Consider the following 23,515-nt stretch of genomic DNA (forward strand, 5'->3'; position numbering starts at 1 on the left):
ACTTAGCAGATTACAATGCTGCAAACTGTACTTCAAAAGGTGGATTCATTTAGTAGTTATAGCTATTTGAATTTTAAAACAGTTTGAACAATGTAAATTATTAAGTATTACAAGTAAACACCAATTTTTAAGTACCTGTGATCAAAGTAAGTGTTCAAAATGTTCCCCTCCCATCGTCTGGCAATATCCTAGTCGGTTGTAAAAGCCATCCACTGCATTTTGAGGTATCCCCAAAGAAAAAAATCCAGCTGAGATAAATCAGGAGAACGAGCAGGCCACTCTACTGCACCATGTCTTCCAATCCATCTGTGAAGGAATATTGTATCCAAGTATTCTCTAACAAGGAGAGCAAAGTGTGGTGGCGCGCCATCTTGTTGGAAATAAATTCTTTGAAATTGTCGACTAAGAGCAGCTTGTAGTGCAGGAATTATCTCATTTTGGAGCATTGCTAGATACGAGTCACCATTTAAATTACCATTGATAAATAATGGGCCCATAATTTGATTTCCTATAATACCTGCCCAAACGTTAAGTTTCTTTGGATGCTGTGTATGACTCTATCTGCCACTTTCACATTCTAACAGTAGTTGTGTTATTGGTAATAATTATTGATTCCTGGCTTTGATTACTACATTGTCAGATGATGGGAGGGGAACATTTTGAACACTTACTTTGTTCACGGGTACTTAAAAATTGGTGTTTACTTGTAATACTTAATAATTTACATTGTTCAACTGTTTTAAAATTCAAAAAGCTATAACTACTGAATGAATCCACCTTTTGAAGTCCGGTTTGCGGCATTGTACTCTGCTAAGTAACACCTTTAATTTGATACCAAACTTGACCTATGCTGCTATTTAAGAATTTTGTCTGACTCCTTGTGGACCATCCCCCAAAGGGATTATCCGGTCGTTAGTTGGGCAGATGTGTGCGTTACTATATCACCAGTAAGCATGTGTGAACTTTGGTATTTCTTTCTATTGTGGTTCAAAAATTAAAAAAGAGGTTCCAGACTTAATTGACACCCTGTATATATGTGTTTATACAAAACTTACAATTGTATTTTATGTAAATTTTCTATTTTTTTATTTCAGGGTCATGAATTCTGCTCCAGGATTAAATTCAAATTTTAAATGACACCAAATAAGAGCCAATTTTTAACATGTTATACATATTAATAACTAATATAATTCTTTGTGGGCGATGTCTTTCAATTTCAGGTTTCTGTGATATCTGTCCCTAGATGGACCACTCTCTTGTTGCATAAAATTAAGTTTTTTTTTAATAATTTGTTACGTTCTTGTAGATCTTCTTATGTTTAGTTCAACCTGTAACATTCAGGGAATATACATTTCGGGAGTGTAGGATATTGTTCTCCAGAAAGATATACAATAAATTTAATACCTGTAGGAAGTAATTTTTTATTAACTTGATGGTGATTCCTTGTTACAACTTTTACAGTATGATATTTAAAGTTACGTAATGGTTTAGTCTGGTAAAATTAGGTGGATAATTATATTTGGGAAGTGATAAATATTAGTATGGGTGTGTATTACCATTAAAGTTTCATAATCAGGTGTGTTTTGTTTAAATATAAACTGTAAAGAGTCAAATATATTGCGACTCTAATACTTATACCATAAACATCACAACACAATGTATTGTACCGTTTGTAAAATGAATACGTTTATGTTTCCTATATGTAAACAAATATATAATTGTGTGAAGTGTAAGAAAACTACAGTATATTATGTATATTTACTTAATATCTCTAAATTATTTTAAAATCTACGAATAAATAATTACATTTTATTTTATCAGATTTTGACAAAAAATTGCTTTACAAAGTTCAAACCAAATTTTAACATACTAACCAAAAAACAAACATGTTTTTAAAAATTCTCTAAAAATATATACTTAACATACCATGGTCATTGGTATTGCTATAAGTTTATTTCCTATACTATTTCTTAAATCGGCAACGTTATAATGTTTCCTAATCAAACTTGCATTTTTAAGGCATTTCTGCGTAAAGAAATTACACAGTTCGATCTGCAGGTAGATGTCCAACCAACATCTCTAAAACGTGAAATGTGATCCCAGAGGAACCATCTTTGTAAAACAGCCATTGAAACATTTTCAGTCGTATGATCTTCATTAATACTCGTATTAACAATATTTACACAAAACTAAACTAGTAAACATTCAACTTGTTTTAGGAATGAATGTCACGTAATCACGTGACAATACAATACAATGTCACAATACAAATGTCACGAATGAATGTAATCTAGATTGGCCACATGCGAGAGAGAGCCAAATATAGAATATACTAGAATAATAAAAGAGAGTTGATATATTACAGTGATATTTTTTTATTTGAGAGCAAAGAAAAGTTACTGGAGGAGAGGAGGGTAACTAAACAGATCTACAAACACTCTTGAAAATAAAATCTTTCTGTGGTCTTTATGTATTACATAAAAATAAATAATATTTCAGTTATTACGAAAACTAAAAAAGTAGGCAGCTATCCAAAATAGTGTAATTTGTAGAAGTTAATTAAAAAGAAGGTACCTATTATATTATTCTATGATACAGTGAGCTAATAGAAGTAAACATAATAATAAAATGGTTATAGTTTGCCCGCCGCCTCAAGAGCCCCAGAGGACAGCTCAATAAGAAAACTCAAGCACCCGGACGCGCACACACCGTCACACGTGCAGTCCGGCCTATCTGACTTACACTGCATGCCTTAGTTTGAAAAACTGCTATTTTGCACGGCCTGTGCGTGTGGTGTGACAGTGTGTGCGCGTTGGCGCGCGAGGGTCGTCTGATCCTTGAGGGTCTGGACAAACTACAATCTCAAAAAAAATCATCTGAACAAAAATGCGCGTTTTTATTAGACAGCTGTCCAAAAATATTCGTTTGGAAGTGAAATAATAAAAACGTATAATACCTCAAATAAATAATGCAATTTACGATAGAAAAACTAGTCGCTGTGAAACTAATTTTATCCTGTACCTGAAGGGTTCTCGTCTAAGCCTATCACCTCAGGACTTGTGTTCGAATTCCGGTTTGTATGACAATAACAATAATTACCTTAATCTAGAATGGAGTAATTTACTGTTTCTGGTTCTGTCGTACTCTAGTTCTAGTTAAAGAATTATTAATAGTTCTGGATTGAAGCTTCACATAAAATAAATAAATATTTAATTGTTCACATACTGAGTACCTTTAATGTTGAAGAAGACTCTAGGATGTTAATGAATATTTCATGGGTCTTTTGGGGTTTTTCCATCTGATAGTAACATATACAATAATTTTAAATTATATATATTATAAATTACTTTTTCCTATTAGATCACGTCAGCAAATTGGGATAACTAGCTGCTATATGTTTACCAACCATAGTAGTTTAATTATATTAGAGGGAATCGACACTTTAAAACTTATAACGCATATTTTATCAGAATAAACATACAAATACTCAAACATCAGTATGTTCAGATATCCAATCGCCTAACTAAAGCGTATTGCCCATTTCGGAGAGATCGTACGAATCATTCCTTTTCCTAGAGTAATTAGTCGTTGACAGCCTCGTCAGCAAGCAGATTCCACTCAGCAGTAGCAGCAACATCAGTCCACTACAGACCAGGATGAACGTCCTGGAGTGTGTCGTGAGCTCCGATGCCCATTGGTAGACCGCTTCCTTCAGTCTGTCGAAAAAAGGTGGGTCCACCTTGGGTGGTTTATCTGGAACATGTTACAAATGGTCAGAAAGCAGGTCCCACTCAGCATTAGTAGCAACATCAGTCCCCTATAGAGCAGGATAAACGTCCTGGAGTGTGTCGTGAGCTCGGTTGCCCATTGGTAGACCGCTTCCTTCAGTCTGTCGAAGAACGGTGGGTCCACCTTGGGTGGTTTATCTAGAACATGTTACAAATGGTCAGAAAGCAGGTCCCACTCAGCGGTAGCAGCAACATCAGTCCACAACAGACCGGATGAACGTCCTGGGGTGTGTCGTGAGCTCGGATGCCCATTGGTAGACCGCTTCCTTCAGTCTGTCGAAGAACGGTGGGTCCACCCTGGGTGGTTTATCTAGAACATGTTATAAATGGTCAGAAAGCAGGTCCCACTCAGCATTAGTAGCAACATCAGTCCCCTATAGAGCAGGATAAACGTCCTGGAGTGTGTCGTGAGCTCGGATGCCCATTGGTAGACCGCTTCCTTCAGTCTGACGAAGAACGGTGGGTCCACCCTGGGTGGTTTATCTAGAACATGTTATAAATGGTCACAAAGCAGGTCCCACTCAGCATTAGTAGCAACATCAGTCCCCTATAGAGCAGGATAAACGTCCTGGAGTGTGTCGTGAGCTCGGATGCCCATTGATAGACCGCTTCCTTCAGTGGGTCGAAGAACGGTGGATCCACCTTGGGTGGTTTATCTAGAACATGTTACAAATGGTCACAAAGCAGGTCCCACTCTGCGGTAGCAGCAACATCAGTCCACTACAGACCGGATGAACGTCCTGGGGTGTGTCGTAGCTCGGATGCCCATTGGTAGACCGCTTCCTTCAGTCTGTCGAAGAACGGTGGGTCCACCCTGGGTGGTTTATCTAGAACATGTTATAAATGATCAGAAAGCAGATCCGATCCCGCAGACTAGTAGCAGCAATATCAGTCCACTACAGACCGGATGAACGTCCTGGCACTCCACGACACGCTTGTCTTGAACTCGGATGCCCATTGGTAGACCGCTTTCTTTAGTCTGTCAAAGAACGTTGGGTCAAGCACAACCCGCAGAGCAGTAGCAGGCCAATGCAGGCCAATAGCCTATGAGGACAATCAGGATAAGGCTTAAAGGGGAGAGGTCTCTACATCAAAAAACATATTCATAAAGCTCCAGGATTTTAAAAGCCCATAAGCTTGGAATGATCTTTTTGGTTATAAATTATAGTCTAGTAAAGAGGACCTGCAGATAATACGTCTGCAGACGCTTCCACTGTGATCTACGACCCTGCCTGTCGAACACGAGTAGAGGGAGACCACAGAGCAGGAATGGGAGCAGTTGTGTTGGCTACAGGCGACCTCAGTACTGGGCGTCTGCACTAGAGAGTTGTAGAACCTGATGTCATTGATTAGAGAGCATTGTGTTTATACGAGTAGTAAACCACATACCATTGCAGACTTTTCCGCCGGGATCCAAGGTCGTGCCTGGTGGACATGTGCGTCACGGAGTATAGTGAGACCACAGAGCAGGAGTAGGAGCAGTTAAGCTGGCTACAGACGACCTCAGTTCTGGGCGTCTGCACTAGAGTTGTAGAACCTGATGTCATTGATTAGAGAAGAGAGCATTGTTTTTATAGGAGTAGTAAACCACATACCTTTGCAGACTTTTCCGCCGGGATCCAAGATCGTGCCTGGTGGACATGTGCATGTCACGGAGTATAGTGAGACCACAGAGCAGGAGTAGGAGCAGTTAAGCTGGCTACAGGCGACCTCAGTACTGGGCGTCTGCACTAGAGAGTTGTAGAACCTGATGTCATTAATTGCCTGTGATAACAGTGTGATAATGTATAATAGTATACAATATTAATAAATGTATTAAAAGTTTGGTCTTTGTTCTGTAATATATTACCTACGTACTCTTCGTGCTTTTAAAGTGCAAGTTTAGAATGAAAAGAGGAAATTATTACGCGGTAATTACATAAAACAAAAAATCTCACTGGATCGACTGTTCACAGCGCGATTCGGAGACAAGGTCTAGTACAGCAACTGACGGGAGTGCTGTGTTGACAGGTCCTATATTGTAACTATTAGGGACATAGTTTAAGATTTCTTTGGTTTTATATTATTAATACGTTTTTAACATTGTTGTTAGTTTAATTGACGTAACCGTTTTTAACGTAGCTTTCTATGGTAGGAAGGGTTGATTCAATGCGAATGTTGAGTTTAGCTCTATATCACCTTAATCAGTGCAACGTCTGAATGTGACACTGTTACAGATTTGACTCCTGAAATCTCGGTTAGAAAACCGGTAGAAACCTCGGTTGCTCCGCGGTGCTTTGGGATTGTGCCTGCCTCCGTTATGCCTTTGAAGAGACAACGAACACACCTGACATGTCTCTGTTTTTGTCAGGTTTCAGACGCTGTACTAAACGGAGCTATACTTATCATTCGTACCTGCATGTACTGTGATGATCATTAATTTCTAAAATGTTGGTTTTACTGTCTTTATTAATAAGTTCAAAGGAGGAATATAACTTATTTTTCCTTGTTTATTCTCTAGGATGGGCTATTGTACCCTGGCGCGCAGAAAGCGCAAGATTCTCCATTAAAATGATAACACGTTTTATAGATCTAATGATTCTCACTCTAAATAAAGTTTCAGTTGAGTACTATAGCTATTAAATTAAATAGCTGAAAAATCGGTCTTAATCTGAGATATATGGAATTATATTACTCTTAGTCGTCATCCAGATGAAGCAAAGTAGTTTTGGTTGAAAACCAAAGCATATTTTACCTCCCCTCGAGATTCGTAGGAGAGCTGAGCGACGCTGCAAGACTCTAGTTGCTGGCAGTCGGAGGACCTCAGATGGAAGCAGCCACCCTCGGAGCACCAGACTACCCCGGAGTTGAAGGCGTCCAGAGCAGTGGTCCCTGTGAGCTGCGGACCCCGGAACAGTTCTGTGTGCTGCGAGCCCGTGTAGTCCGAGGTCAGGAGTATCCACGAGCCGTGCACGTCTTGTCCGATCAGGTAGATGATGGCCTCATGGTGGTCCAGAGCCATCTTGGCCACTGACGTCATCGGACCGATGATGGAATGTTTGGTCTGGAGGCTGTTACGGAGGTCAAGTGATCCGAGATTTCCATTAGACAAGAAAAACAGTTGCCTACAACATTTGAAGAGTCTTGTTAGTCTTTACTTTATTTTGAGACAAAAAGTGGAAATAAAAATATGTTGTGTTCCAAAATATGCATACAAAACTATCCACACTATTTTTAAACGGTTCATGATAGTAACATTCAGCTTATTCACTTCTTAATCGTTCCTGTGTAAAACTATATATGAGTTTGGTCGAAATCAATTAATAATTAACGAATAACCAATGAATTTTAGGTTTAAAATGTTTAACAAATTGACAAAGCTAATAGTAACATAGTTTTCTATCTGCAATATTAAAAAGTAATAATTTCAAACAATACTAATTTTTATGTTCTTAAAATCCACCTACTTCACAGTGACAAGAGGTTCTGGCGATGACCAGCTAAGAAGCCATTTTGATCACGGTAGGTCTTGGTAAGTTGCCAATCACCCTAAAGTTTCGCCTCTTTCAACTAACCTGCAGATGAATGCTTATTGCTGAAGGTTTCGGTTTAAGAGTCGGCTATACTGGAGCCATCTTGTTTGTAGCCCTTTAAGGGGAGATGTACGCCCTATACCAGCTCATGTTAATTTTCAAATATTTATGTACCTTTTTCTCAATAACTATGATACCTAACGAATTGAAATTTTTAGCACTTCTAAAACATACTATTATACACAAGCCCTGCCACTTTTAAAGATTTCCAATTAATATTTTTGGCTTTAGAAATTTTTTAAGGATACTAAATATTTTTTTCAATTATTTGTTTTTAAAAAAATTTTTATTTTTTTTTATTTTGATCTTGACTTATGAAAGTGGCAGGGCTTGTATGAATAGGTACGTTATATATATGATATAAATTTCATGAAGATTGGACAACTAGTTCCTGAGAAAGAGGAACATTTATGTCAAAAAAGTAACTTTTCGGTAATTCACAAAACACTTTTATGTATACAAAAATATGATTGAAAAGTACCTTTTAAAACATTCCTGCTTCATAGTCTTGCTCCTTGGCCTTATCATCATCAATTAGTTTCTTCCTCACCATTCTTGCCCGTTTCCTAGCTTGCTTTGTCTCTTCTTCACCAGCTTTTTCGGCTTTCCTCACTCGGTCCTCATCAATCTGACGTAGGGTATAAACACAGTTTTGGCCTAGCTTTATACCTAGATCATTAAGCACTTTTATTCTGCCTTGACTTCCTTCATTAAAAGTAATAATACTGTCAAAAACACCAAATCTTAGTGTTTGCAGGCCTACAACATTTAATTTAGGTATACGCGTCCACAACACAGAATTAAAACTTTCGTTTACATTCTGTGTTTGACCATGGAGACATTTTTTAAGCAGGTCTGGTGAAAATAATATTAAAATAATATTAAGTAATATTAAAAAGTGCAAATTATGTATATTAAAATGCTCAAAACAGTATCCTATCGTTCAGAACGTCTTCGATACGTCTGACCACGGATCCGTGCGCCCGACTAGAATGTTTATAATTTTTTTTTTAGCTTATAAATATAACCCAAATATATATGTATTATATATCACTGAACTCAGAAAGATCTATACTTTAAGATAAAAATATAAAAAAAAATATTGATTTTTTTTTACAATATAGGCGTACATCTCCCCTTAAGAGCAATGTTAAATCTCATCCACTTGTATGACATGTCTCATTTCAAAGATATAATTAATACACATCCAAACGGTTATAATTGTACGGTGTTTTTAAAGGCAATGAAATTTCAATAGCAAAGTCCACCTCTATCTCCGAAAAAAACGCTACCTGTATTATACAACTAATACATCTGTTTACCAAAGAAACCCAGAGTCCTGCGGGCAGAAAAATGAATCAAAATGGAAACCAGACAAAGTGGGAAGAATAATAATCAACTCATATTATATCATGCGACGACAAAAATCTCCCATAAAAATGTAAACTGAATCGGTAATAAGAATGCTCATCTACTACGCTACACACGTATAGCTTCCTATAGCAGTTACCAAACAGAAAGGTTGGCGTCGCCATTTATGGCCATAATCCATTCGCCAAACCGTTTGAAAGCGCGAATATCGAAGCACTTAGCGAAGAGATGCGAGTTTGTGGGAGTGAAACTGACACTAAATAATGATACCACCCTGTACATCCTGGGGTTCTACCGACCACCGGATGTCCCAGTAGACAAGGCATGGGAATTATTCACGTGTGCCCTAGAAGCTCTTTCTTCAGCCAACATAGAAATATGGTTGGTGACTTCAATGTTGATGGACAGCAAAACCCCAGAGGAAAGGCGGCCTTGATTGAGCTTCTGGTATCGTTTGACGTTTGGAGGATTCTCCTTCCCTGACAAGGATCACCGACTCATCACAAACTTCCACTGATGCGGTCTGCACCACCCTTGATCAAAATTTCGTGTACGTGAAGGATTTTATCACTCACTTTTTCCGAACATACAGGCCAGTTTTGCATCCTTACGATCCCTTCGAAGAGTTATGTCAAAATGTCGCCACTCGTCGACACATTAATGTCGACAACCTGCTTAATCTTAAAGAACTACTTGCAAGAATTTCCTGGGTAAATGTGTTCCTGGAGAATGACGTTGACAAATAATATTCTAATCTAATTGATACAATGGTGTCTGCCTTAAATATTACTTGCTCTCTTAAAACTTCTCCCATCAGACCTGTAAAATTTAACCCGAAAAGTTGTGATGACGAAGTAATCGAGCTGCGTAAGAGGCTCTGAAAAGTCTTCATTTCCAAAGAATGAAGTTCGTGTGATTTGGCTCCTACTTCACAGACTTGAAACGAAACTTGAGACATCGTTTGGTAACATTTTACCCAACCTCAAATGACGAAGTTAGAAATACAATCTGTGCTGCGAAATCATCATCTTCCACAGGTATAGACGAAATATCCTGCAAGAGAATGACATTTTGTGTGAAATAATTGGTTTCTCCCTTGACTAAAATATCATCAACAAGTCACTTACACAAGAAGTGTTGCCAGCAAAAATGGAAACCTCTAAAGTTCACGAAAAGGGCACAACATGTGACATGCAAAACTACCGGTCCATTTCTATAGTTACTTATTTCTCCAAGATCCTCGAAAAAATTATCTTTATCAGGATGTGAACCCACCTCCATCTGAACTGCGTTGACCTCAAATGCCAGCATGGATTCATTCCGGGTCGATCAACCAATACGGCCAAGTCGTGCAATAAAACGTGTCCAATCCAGAGGCTGATTGTGATTTAGAGGCGAGAAATTAGAGTTATAGGCAGTCTTCAACATCACAAGAGCTGTAGCGAAGCCTTCAGAAGTCTCATAATTCTAACTGCCAAGTCCCTCTTACATTTACGAAGTGACTCTCTACGCCACCAAGGCTGCGAACAACTTTAACATGCTGCACCTCCACACCCTACTCTAGGAATCCAACCTATGCTGGAGGAACAAAGCTCTTTAACTCTCTCCCGGTAGAGTTGAAGAGGGCCACCAGATTTGATGATGGACCAGCTCATCGCTGGCTGCTGAGGGATTCATTCTATAGCCTGAAGGAATATATATGTGCAATGAGCCACATCTTATAAGTAATAATAACTTACCATTGTACTCTGTAACGCTATTCTAAGCGTTAATCTGTCGAATAAAGTATATTCAGATTTTTATTCTGTCCGCATGATATCTCTAAAAGTAATTGACTTATAGACGTGAAATTGAGCAAGAAGGTTCATTTCTACTTAAAGAATGAGCTCTATGATGATGCAAGTTCAGCCGTAGAATCAATGAGTAGTAGTAACATAAGTTCTCTTTTGACCACCATGGAAAAGTGCAGATTTCTACAGGACATTTCGAGGTTGAAATAAGCTAAAGATTTGAAATTTTGCATGCAGCCTTAGAGAAGCCTGTTACGTGACACGTGGTGTGGCGTTCTTATAACTAGTAATATATGAAAGATATTTAACTCTACCTTTCGTATGGGTCTATAGCGAGGTCCTCGACTTTATCCACTGCTATCCTGATAGCACGGGAAGAACCAGTTATGGTCGCCTCGTATATGGCTCCTACGCTTGCCGAGGCAACGTAGATCCTGAGGTGCACCCAGTCAACGACTACGTCCGAGAGCGTGTGAGGGAATACCATGATGGGGATAACGTCCGAGTAGATTTTGGAGTAATAACTGTAGTATGAACTGTAAATAATTTCAATACATTGGCACGTGAGTTTTTGTCAGTAAGTATCTAAATTTATATAAAAGTGTTTTGTTCCCTTATGACAAAAAGCTGAGAGACCTCTCATTCACTTAGTCCTAAAAACCTTTGGTCTTGCATTCGAAGTGATAGGAATTCAGAATAGGTATGTTTGGGGTAGGAGTCGCCCTTGTCGAGATCTATGGGGGAGATTGCGGGCACTATATATCAGTCACCTTGGAAAAGGGAGGCCAGCTCTGTAGCTGCCTCTTACGTCCAGGCTAGCAATATTGTCTCACCAACTCCAACAGTCATCCTCACAGTAAACTAGGCCTATCGATCCACCCTTGCACCCTAATCTCTCGGTTAGTGATGTGTCTCCTCTGAACATCCGTAGGATTGCCAGATGTAAGTGACCCGTCTGTTTTACTGTACCCAGGCTACGTTGAACGTAATCCAGGAGTGAACCCTCCTGGGGCATATGTAGGTATTGGTCTGCACCTATATATATATATATATATATATATATATATATATATATATATATATATATATATATATATATATATATATATATATATATACAGGGGTGTATATTATGTCTGGAAACACCCAAATATATCCTTTAATAATTTAAATATAAATTTGAAACCTCTTACAATCGTGATAGAGATTGGGCATCTATCTACTTTTTTGGAACAATGTTTTGTTATGTCACACCAACGGGGGACGTCCTGCCGAGGGTATCGTGAATAATTCTTAATGGAAGCCTATACCTTGTGATACATAATTTTAAAGGTAATAGCTTACTGAATTGAATGCCACAAACCGCATCTCAAAGGAATTATTCTATCAGAAAATAGAGCATTTTTAGTATTGAAAATTTACTGATGTTCAACAATGTAATTTTAACATGGTTCTTGCCACAAAATGTGTTACACTAATTTTTTAGCATTTTTTTTAAATGTTCAATTAAATAAAACAAAAATTTCATTTTAAGCTGGTTTCATTAGCACAAATTTGCCAGTTTTTATTACAGTACAATTATGGAAATACTTATGTTATTGATTTCTTATTACAAATAAAAAATAATGTATGCTGTTAGAAAAGTCTTACAACAAACGTTTTACCTGCATTTGGTGTCAAAGCAATTGTTCGAACTGTGTTCCTTCTACGGTTTGACAATGAGCCAATTCTTGTTGTAAAATGATTCGACAGAGTTGCCTAACATTTCTTCAGTTTATCAAAGCAATCTCCTCTTTAATCCCTGTTTCTTAGGTCTTCCAAATTATGAGGCTTTCTTCTATAAACATTGGATTTTAAATGACCCCATAGGAAATAATCGATTGGTGACAAATCCGGAGATCTTGGAGGCCATTCGATTTCTCCTCTTCGGCCAATCCATTTATGAGGAAACCTTAAATCCAAATACTCTCTTACCTGTCTCCCATAATGGGGTGGAGCACCATCCTGCTGAAACCATACATTATCAAAGTATTCTCCTGATGCAATTTGAATAGCTGGGATTATTTCATTTTGGAGCATATTGTAGTAAAGTTCGGCATTTAAATTTCCATTGATGAAAAAGGGTCCAACAATTTTGTTACCTAAAATTCCACACCATACGTTCAGTTTTTGTGGTTGCTGTGAATGGGACTCAGTAATCCAATGTTGGTTTTCACTAGCCCAGTAACGGCAATTGTGCCTGTTAACATTGCCATTTTAGGAAAAAAGTTGCCTCATCAGAAAATTAGTATGTTGGTCAGAAAATCTCTATTGTCATCACATTTGCGCATCACAAGTTCACAAAACTCAACTCTTCTGTCGTAATCATCCTCACTTAACTGTTGGACTAAATGAACTTTAAATGGTTTGTATTTATTAATTTTCAAAATCTTACTCACAGACATAGGGTGCATATCATGTTGCTGTGCAGCTTTCTGAGCGATGTATGTGGGTCTTCAATAAATGTTTGCAAAAACATCTAGTGCATGTTCTTCATCTGTTGCAGATTGTATCCTACCCGACTTTGCCCGATTACGTACACTCCCTGTCATTTCAAAACGCTCAATAGTTTTTGATATTGTTGAAACACTTATGGGATTCCTTTCTGGGAAAGTGTCATTAAACAAATTACAAACTTCCCGATAAGATCTTTGACGATCGCCATATCCTCGCATCATCAACAGAGTAATTCGTTCTCTTTCAGACAATTCCATTAAAAATGCCAAATAAAAACTGAACTACTGTAATTAGATAACTTGTTGACATCAATGCTTCAGAGACACTGATTAACTCGACAGGAATGATATATGACCTTTGTCCATTTGTAATTCCCAAGCTTAGACCTGTCTAGTGAAAGCTCCATGCTCAACAAACTGAAACCTGTAAACCAGATGATTAATAACACAATAATGTTTCTCATAGGCTAGTGACCTTTGTCCTCTTTAAACCTTCCTGCTGACTGGAAAACACCAAGTACAGATTCATAAGTAATCAGAGAAAGTGACTCATAAGTTTTATTCATTGTAATAAAAACTGGTAAATTTGTACTAATGAAACCAGCTTAAAAATAAATTGTTTATTTTATTTTAATTGAACATTTAAAAAATGCTAAAAAATTAGTGTAACACATTTTGTGGCAAGAACCATGTTAAAATTACATTGTTGAAACATCAGTAAAATTTTCAATACTAAAAATGCTCTATTTTTCTGATAGAATAATTCCTTTGAGATGCGGTTTGTGGCATTCAATTCAGTAAGCTATTACCTTTAAAATTATGTATCACAAGGTATAGGCTTCCATTAAGAATATTCACGATACCCTCGGCAGGACGTCCCCCGTTGGTGTGACATAACAAAACATTGTTCCAAAAAGTAGATGCCCAATCTCTATCACGATTGTAAGAGGTTTCAAATTTATATTTAAATTATTAAAGGATATATTTGGGTGTTTCCAGACATAATATACACCCTGTATATTATATATATAATATATATATATATATATATATATATATATATATATATTATATATCAGTTTATTCCTATACTGAGATCACATTTTAACATACACCTGTACTGAAATGATCTTGAGTTTAACCCGTAACAACAATGTTAAACATCAAACACTGAAATTCCCTTATTATCGGTTGTACAATTATTGGAAACATCTCATTTCAAAGATACAATTAATATGCAGCCGGATGGAATTTCAGAACTTGTTCTTGGAAAGTGTATAGTTTCATAATATTAAAAAGGCAAAAAAGTTTAAAAATGTGTTTTAATAAAAAAATATAGAAAATTTAAAAGGTTTTAGATGTGCGTTAATGACTATAAATATTTATTCGTATGTGTTCGAAGTGTCACATTATTCTTATGACCTATAATCTAGATGGCTGCCAGAACAGCCGGGTCCTAAAGTACAAACGATACATACAAATATATTATTTGAAAGTGACAAAAACTAAATGTACTGGATAATAATCAGTAATTCGTTGCTTTGTCTTTATTTACATTAACATAGGTAACTTCAATTAGTGCTTAATCGTTCGAGTGAATCTAGGCTCACTCGTCATTTGGTTGCACAATATAAATTGCTAACAAACATTAAACTGGTCTGTGTAGTAGTATAAGTCAAGTTCAATCGTTTTACAACTTAATAATAATAAAAAATTAAATAAAAATTGTAATGCAGTCGTTCTTATGACGGGCTGTGAATAGGTATATATATATTCACAGCCCGTCATAAGAACGACTGTATTACATTTTTTATTTAATTTTTTATTATTATTAAGTTATATATATAAAACTTATATATATATATATATATATATATATATATATATATATATATATTCAACAGTAAACTCTGCAATTAACTAAACAAACGATAAAAGTGAAGTGTTCAAAGTATTATTTACTTTGATTTCTTATGGCTTTTTTAAACTATTAGTAAAATTAGAATAAATTTGTCAAAATTGAATACTTGTTAATTTGTCACTTACTAGAATATCTCGTTGTTTGAGATGAAAAAGAAATCTTGTTTGGCAAAGCGGAAGTCGACACCAATGACAGGGCGGGGGTTGATTTTTGTGCTAGATGAGTTGGCAGGACTGAATGTAATCATCCCCTCGTTTGTGGCTATAATGTAAGATGTTGGGAAAGATTCTGAAGAAGACAAATCTGCTAAACAGAACATCGGGAATTACAATACATATATATAAAATTTATATTATACATATATATTTATTATATTATATGTATATACTTATTATATATATAATAAGTATATACATATAATATAATAAATATATATGTATAATATAAATTTTATATATATATATATATATATATATATATATATAAATCAAAATGTATGTTAAGAGTTCAAACAAGGATACAAGACCAAGCCCTGATGAATATTTCGTCCTATATTGAAAGTGCTTTATTTTTTTATAATACATCATTTATTATGAATTGGTATCTCACCATTATATTATAAGTAATTTAAAGTAATTATAGAGTAAATATTATTTCAAACCGTTATTTTTCACTGCCATCAGTTTGGCAAATCTGAAATGATAGTTGCCTACTACCAGTACGCATGGATTATATTTCACAAACTGTCTTGCAGCTGTGTCTATTATTAACTGTGCAAACTCCAGACGAAAAGAAAATTACGTTCGATATAGGGTGAGTAGTAGCTAGATGAACATGTTGACACGTTGCACGAGGTTTAAAACTGGAATGCATTTATCGTTTCTACAGTTAGTGAGGTAATAGTGAAATATTGAAACCAATATTTCAATAAGGCACTCCAAAAAAATCCCAAGGATTTAACTGCGGAATCGGAAAGAAATCTCTGATTCAAAATTTGACAAAATTATAAAAGCAAGTTTTGAATATGTTATTTTGAATCTCATGTAATCTCGTTCCGCCCGCCTGACTGACTCACTACTAGCTACTAGGCTGTATATTAGAAAGAACTGTGGATATTAAAGGAAGGGTTTTCATGAAAATAAATCAATTTCGATCGAAACAGTGATAATTTTCAAATAAGTCTTAAAAATTTAATTAATGTTTAAAAATAGTGATTAAACTGTCAGATTTGAATATTGTTTCATAGATTTTTTTTGTCTTCAGAGACCAGTGGTGTTCTAGTAATATATTATAAACATCTTAGTCGACGAATCTAATGTTCAGCTTACAATTTTGAAAAGGCCTCTTCATGGTGTGCACCTGCGAACCTGAGATAAGAGAGATGAGCTGTCCCCGCGGATTTGCGGTGTTGCCGATACCATTCGCAACTAAACTCGAGATATACAAAAGTAAAAGTACTGTAACTTCCAAAAATTATATATCTCTAATATTTCCTGGATCAACAACAGGAATCATCCATACCTGGGAAACAACGGTATGCACTTCAAGTATCCGTAAGGTGAAAACATATTTTAGATTTTTGTTAGAGATAAAAATATACATGACCAGCACATCGTTGCAATTTTATTTACTAACGTATTGGATACGGATTTTTAAATATTTAGTTTAATTTTGTGGCCTCTTAATTGTCTAAGTATTTATAAAGACATAAATGTAAAGTTTCACTAGGTACCCATGAATAGTTTATTTGCCACAGTATTATAGTTAGCCTATCTGTGATCTTATATATATATATATATATATATATATATATATATATATATATATATATATAATGCATATTAATTAATTGTTATTGTAGATATTAAAAGACGCTTTTCATGATCATGAATATAAATCAAAGTTTTTCAGAAAAGTAATAATTTTGAAATAATCTTAAAAATTTCAATATTCTTAAAAATAGCCTAGTAATTAAACTGTCATATTTGAATATTGTTTCACAGATGAGAGAACTATAACAACAGCAAAAGTTGTGATATGGCGGAGGCCACTCTCTTACAATTCTTTTTTTTTTCATAATATACATTTTTATATTTTCAAAAATTAAATTTTATCGTGGTAGAAATGTTTGAAAAATACTCCCTTATATGGTATTATTTGAAAGCTCTTGTATGAAATAATATTTTGACGTGGGTTTGTATCACAGGGGTGGCAATAAAAACACACAAACACTATTTTCCATACACTTACACTGTGCACTGTGTTCTTAACACCAAACAGTTTATGATGCATAGAACGTTAAAACATCGTACAACCTGACGTTTTCATTCGAACATTTTGGGATGAGCACGAGGCCCTTTGTTTTTGGGATACTCCGTACTTTTTACAGAGTTGAAATTATTTTAAGCAAATCCTTTTGGGGTTATCTAGTGGGGAATCCGTTTAATCTAAACCTCTGCAGTTAGCCGTTTGATGGCTAGGTGCTTAAGACGGGTCTAGCTGCATGACATTTTCAACATAGGCTATCCATTATCAACCTATTGAAAAACTAAGTTACGAATATCCGGAATGTTCGGTAAATAATTACAAAAATGTATTTTTATTAAAAGTTAAAATGTGCGTTGCAAATGACTTAAAATTGGAATGAGGAAAACAGCTTATCTATTATTGTAGATATGATTAGGTCGCTGATAAAGTAAGATAGAAAATCTTCAAACCTTCACTTGATTATTTACAATCATCTTATTTTGTACTGATTGGAGCATTGTGGTTAATTTTTTAATAACTAATACAAACGATGTCATTCAATACAGCAATAAAAACGTGAATTCCTTACAGAAGATTTTCAAAATACTTGTAACAAATTATTAACTTTAGTTAAACATAAAAACAACTATAAGACATGATCAGAAATAAAATAGTGCCAATAGATTACCTGAGACACACAACGTGAGAAAGAACCACAGTATGAGGATGATGGACACCATTTCTGTTGTTAAATATTCACTGAGTAAAACTTAACAATAGACTGTGCAGGGCAAGAGGTTAACAGAACTGATACTGGCCTAGCCGGCGCTGATACCAATTAGTAAGATCGAGACAGTTCAATAAGTTTTTAGACGTGAGTGTAAACTGTAGCTGTATAGTCTGTTCTAACTCAAAAGAGACAAGTGCATAAAACTATTCATTGACCCAGTTTATGTTACAATGCGGTAAGGTGCGCTTCTACAGTTTGTTAAGTTTTGATCTATGTGGTTTTTTGTGTGTGTGTGTGTGTGTGTGTGTGTGTGTGTGTGTGTGTGTGTGTGTGTGTGTGTGTGTGTGTGTGTGTGTGTGTGTACGTTGTAACTTTTAATAATATATAAAATTAAATACGTAAGCGTCGTTTAAAATAAATGTATAGTGGCATTACATATACAGCATTTAAATTTTGGCATTTGCACCTACAAAGAGGAGAATAATTTGACCTTGGTTCGGACAGTTTATCATGACCTATACTCTAAACCTTCTAATTTGTATGTCGTATTTTGCTTTTTCTGGTTGTAATACACGTTGTAGTGTTTTGTTAACTCCAGATATATCTCAAACGGCAAATAAAACTATAGCTCAGTAGATTTCATCACTTGGAGCAAAAGTGATTGTTTTTGGAACGCAATCGAGTTTTACGAGTAGTGAGGTGAAGCCGACATCGGAAATACGATTAAGAGCCGTCTGTAGTGAAAAAGCCTTGAGTTTTATCCCGTATGAACAATGTTAAACCTCTAGCACTTTTAGGCCCTTATTTTTACCGTATTTTTTGGCTTATGTCAAATTTTAAAGGTAGACTATAACTAAAACGCAACTAAACACTTTTTAGTTTTTTTTGTAAATGTGAATACTTTTTGAATATTTGAACGATGAAACACAAAAAGCTTGATAAAAACACTTATAAAAATAGCAAGAGAAAAATGCTTTCGGACATGTATTAATATTATAAAGATATAATGAGACTTACTTAATAAAGTAGATTTATAAAATTAGGGATCTCCCATAATTCTACGACCAAACATAAAGGTGTAACATTGTTCTCATTAGTCTAAAATCAAAATGGCCGCCTGTTATTGTCGGCTCTTAGGTACAAAATACAACATTGCTCTGTCTGTTGAATAACGTTTCTTCTTATCATACTTAAAACAACATTGAAACGTTTTATTAAATTTGTATTACATAATAACAAAACAGTCATTCTGTGAAGTTCACGAATAAAAACAATTGTTATTTACTGGTATCTGACCAGCAATAACATAGTTACTCTGAAAATCTCAAATTGTGTGCAAACTGATTTTTAGATCCTTGTTACGAGTAAAAAATAACATAAAAATAATCTTCATAGGCCTAGATGTATAACAATACAGTTGTTATTTTTACAGTAAGACAAAAACACAGTTTTTTTATCACCTATTGCGATTCTTCATTATCACACTTAGAACTTTGTTATTCCTACTAATGCAATATCTAATATGAGACTTTAATAAATGAATAATCACTTACGATTCCAGCAAAACCTATTGGGAGAACAATAATACGATAGATGAAAAAGTTTAGTTTTGCAATATTTTTCAGTGAAAGCTACTCAACATTACCAAGAGAAATGTTGGTGAAATTAATTAATTGATACTATTAACTTTACTGAAAGATCTTTACGTAAACTAATGATGAAACTCAAAGCTTATTATCAAAAGAAGATTAAAGTAACTCTGTACTTAAAATTTGTTACTTCACTGAATTCAACCGATATTTAATATTCTGTGATTACACTTTGCACAAAACGTTGATTCCTATGTAATATAAACTTTGTATTTACACTACAATTCCAAGAGATGTTATTTACATGTATTTAATTGTTAAAATAATTTACAGTTAAGAGGTAAACCAGGAACTGCAATGAGATTTTTAAGCAATCACTACTAATTAATCAGTACATAATTGATCATTTAAACAGTTTACCTGAAAAGAGCCATAGCAGAAATTACAAAATTACCCCTCTTTAATAACGGATACTATCAAACAACTAAGTACCCAATAATAAAAATAGACAATTATGTTAACTGAGTAATTGTTCTAGATCTATTATATATAATACACGCTTCTGATATGTTCTTTGATATGATATAATATTTTATTATAAAACATGTAAAATCTGTCGTAGGGTCGTAGGATGAAAGAAACAGGTTTTTAATTTTGCAATCAAATTCCACAGACCGCAATATCTCAATAAGTTTGCATGGTCACAATGTAAACATAACCTTGTGAATAAAATCTATTTGTAAGGTTTATAAAATATGAAATCACATAAGTTAACTCCGATTGGGAGATTTAAAATTTTAATAAATATTACCATGAAACACAAAAACAATTTTTGTAAATAATTAAATCATTTTATAAAATAAATTTCTTTTTATTCCAGAGTAGATGTAAGAAAGGGATTGAAAAAGGATAAAGCTGTTATTACAAAAACATATTTAACAAATACTTAGAATGCCTCGCAGATTCAATGTGATCGATTCTCTTTCAATCTGGAGTACTTGCAATACAATATTTGATTAATAAGCCACTCTTCCTCTAAGTTCATGGCGGGGTATAGTGCCGCAGGGTCACAGACTCCAACTTCAAGTCAAGTTCAAACTCCTGACTACTGCAAAGTTGCGACCCCAGAGTTCTCTTATCTTACACTGTATGTATGTCTTACAGGATTACATGAATCTGAAATACTTGTAATACAATATTTGATTAACAATCCACTCTTGCTCTAGTTCATGGCGGGGTATAGTGCCGCAGGGTCACAGACTCGAACTTCAAGTCAAGTGCAAACGCCAGACTACTGTAAAGTTGCGACCCCAGAGTTCTCTTATCTTACTTTGTATGCAATGTCTGACAGGATGACTACTTTTATGTGTAAGATAAGAGAAATTACAACTAAAAAAACATGAAAGCTTAAACATTGTGACTTTACTGTGTAACCCACAGCTCAGCACTGTGCCACCGGGGAGTCAAAGCGTTAGTGATGCACTCAATTTCGTGTTTGGAAAAAATTTATATTAAGACCATAATTCTTTAAGCTAATTTCCATTAATATAGGAAAAGTATAACTTCTTTTTTGATGACTACAAGTTAAATTGCAGGCATTTAAAGTAAGACATTTAGTCGATTTTGAAATTAGCTCCAAATAAAAACTACTAAAGATAAAAAATATGAAGTTTTACAGTATCTACATGAGTCATAGCTTAAGAGAGAGACATTTTTTTAGTTTGCAAAAATGTAAATGTCTTAAAAAATAAATATTAAAACATAATGCAATTATATTTATTATATTTCTTTATGTGGTTTTCTAAAGTCATAAATAAATAAAAACGTATGACTCTAAATCTATGACTGATGTACATACCGTGACAATGTAATATTTTTGTCTTCAGCTTTTTTATATGGATTTGTCAACAGAATGGCCTACGTTTTTACCTGTAATTTTACGTGGAATGTACATATGTGTATTCAACTTTATCCTTATTTAGAGAATTTATCTTAAAAGGCTGTGAATTTAACATACAAATATCTTCATAATCTATTGATTGCACCACCTAAATGATGTGAATTGCAAAAATGGTAAACAGCTTTCCTAACGCTACACTTCACGATAAAGTCAAAGTTGGATTCAGAACTTGAAATTTGATGTAGGTTTAGCAAAGTGACAGCGCCACTTGAAACATTAAGTGGGTGTCACTTTCAGCAGGCCTCGTCTCGAGATAAAAAAGTTTATTAGCTCAAGCATTCCTCTTAGAGACGACGCCTGTTTTGAGACTTAAAACAAAATCCCAAAATATGCTATCTTTCGAACGGATGTCAGACAATGCTACATCACAAATTATACGTCAAACTATAATATTTTAGAACTTGATTAACAGTACATTATAATGCACTTTTTATTATTATTATTATATTTATTGTGGGTTAAAAACCACATATAGCATATATTTTTAGTTCCTATTTGGAAACATGCGACATTAGGTTTATTTGTAAAACTAACATTTATTTTGATTTGATATAAAAATGTATAATTTCACAGCACTGTTTAATATAAGATCTAATTGAATGCAATGGGAATATAATTGAAGAACCCTAATATCTATATTATTGTAAGGATTTTATTGTAAGGAGAGGAGGAATGGTATTGAGAATGGGATATCCAAACTAGCGTACGCTTTTTGTTAATCTATTATTGTTGTTTATTTATTTTTAGATGTATTATAAATTACTGTATAACTACATCAGCATAGTATTTGGAAATTAACTATATTTATAAGATACATATTTTCTTAAGGAAAGAGATGAGGGTGACATAGAAGATAAACAAATAACATACTTTTAAATGTTTTTAACGTCTAATTTAGTCTCTTCCACAACTTCTGTTGGATGGTAGGTTAAAAGAATAAATCTTCATTTCTATTTTAATTATCATGATACTATTAAGTGATCCTATATAATTATATTTTCAAAGTGGGAGCTTCTTCTCGTACATATATGTTTCTTGTATTACTCAGTTTTGTGTTTGTACCATTACTATGTAAATTTATTCTCTATTAGTGTCATAAGTATTTAAATTACTTAAATTATTATAATAACAATAAATAATATATGAAGTAAAAACATTGATTTTTATGAGATATTTCTAACAACACAAATTATGTCTTTTTATAGTAACACGCCCTACATCATCGTACGCGTTACTATTATTCAAGTAAGTTACTATACTCATTTATAGCAAACACTTATCGATTTTTGCATTTTTGAGTATTTTTTATAAATAATTCTAATAATAATTAAAATGCTTTTATCAACTCAAAATACAATTACATTGTTTATAACACGATATTTAAACCATATCATGGTGTAAATAACTAATTAGTCAGTGACAAATAACTACGTTTTAATTGTATGCAATACAACTATTGCATCATCTAGTATACCAGATACCAGATTAGGGTTTGTTGTTATTGCATCAAAACACGGTCTCGGTTCGAATCAGTCTTGGGCTTAATATTTTCTATAACTATCATACTCCACTTTAAGTAACGCGCTTTTTAAGCAAAGCTACAGCAAAAAGTTCCAGGCTAAAACAATAGTTTGTTAAAATTAAATTTTGAGAAGTCATCTTATAAATATATAATGAAGAAAAGTTACACTTGTTTTCGTTTAGAAATTAAAGTGTCTCCGACATATTGATAGCTTAATATCTGTTTATTTGTAAAAATAAAACTGAGTTCTTTTCTTAACCTGAATTTCGAAAAATTTTGATTAAAATTAAAGAATTTCAGTTCTTTTTCTCTGAGATCTTTAAGACTAATGTTTGCTGGTATATAAGTAAGATTCTATTTTACTTAAATATTAAACCACGAAATTTTGTATTTTTTACCCCAGTCCAAACGAAGAGATGGTTGTAATTATTTTAAATAATTGTGTAAAACTGTTTTACAATATAATATTCGAGCGATACCGGAACAATAGTTTAATAGATCAGCCTGGAGTAGGAGTTGCGATGTCGGTC

At 34.3% G+C, this 23,515-nt stretch overlaps 1 protein-coding gene across 2 annotated transcripts; it reads right to left on the minus strand.

Annotated features, from left to right (window-relative positions):
* Positions 1-1,401: 1,401 nt before the first annotated feature.
* LOC124362227 lies at positions 1,402-18,030 on the minus strand. 2 transcript variants are annotated; one of them, XM_046816554.1, is made up of 6 exons: positions 17,873-18,030; positions 15,063-15,240; positions 10,836-11,057; positions 6,523-6,892; positions 5,384-5,552; positions 1,402-3,753 (listed from the first exon to the last, which is right to left on the minus strand). In XM_046816554.1, exons 1-6 carry the CDS (start codon positions 17,922-17,924, stop codon positions 3,524-3,526), a joined length of 1,221 nt encoding a protein of 406 aa, XP_046672510.1. In that variant the 5' UTR covers positions 17,925-18,030; the 3' UTR covers positions 1,402-3,523. The 2 variants fall into 2 exon arrangements, with proteins under 2 accessions (XP_046672510.1, XP_046672509.1); XM_046816553.1 differs by having other exon boundaries at positions 15,063-15,243; positions 17,873-17,999.
* Between the last annotated feature and the right edge of the window lie 5,485 nt (positions 18,031-23,515).

Source organism: Homalodisca vitripennis, chromosome 5 (assembly GCF_021130785.1).
Source record: "Homalodisca vitripennis isolate AUS2020 chromosome 5, UT_GWSS_2.1, whole genome shotgun sequence".
NCBI lineage: Eukaryota > Metazoa > Arthropoda > Insecta > Hemiptera > Cicadellidae > Homalodisca > Homalodisca vitripennis.

Bases quoted from the DNA above. Each gene is read 5' to 3' on its own strand.
- LOC124362227 (XM_046816553.1), bottom strand. From the start codon at position 17,924: ATGGTGTCCATCATCCTCATACTGTGGTTCTTTCTCACGTTGTGTGTC. The intron at 5,553-6,522 runs GTAAAATATGCT...CTGTTATCACAG, and splicing joins CCTACGAATCTCGAGGGGAG to GCAATTAATGACATCAGGTT. The intron at 3,754-5,383 runs GTATGTGGTTTA...AACATGTTCCAG, and splicing joins CGGCGGAAAAGTCTGCAAAG to ATAAACCACCCAAGGTGGAC.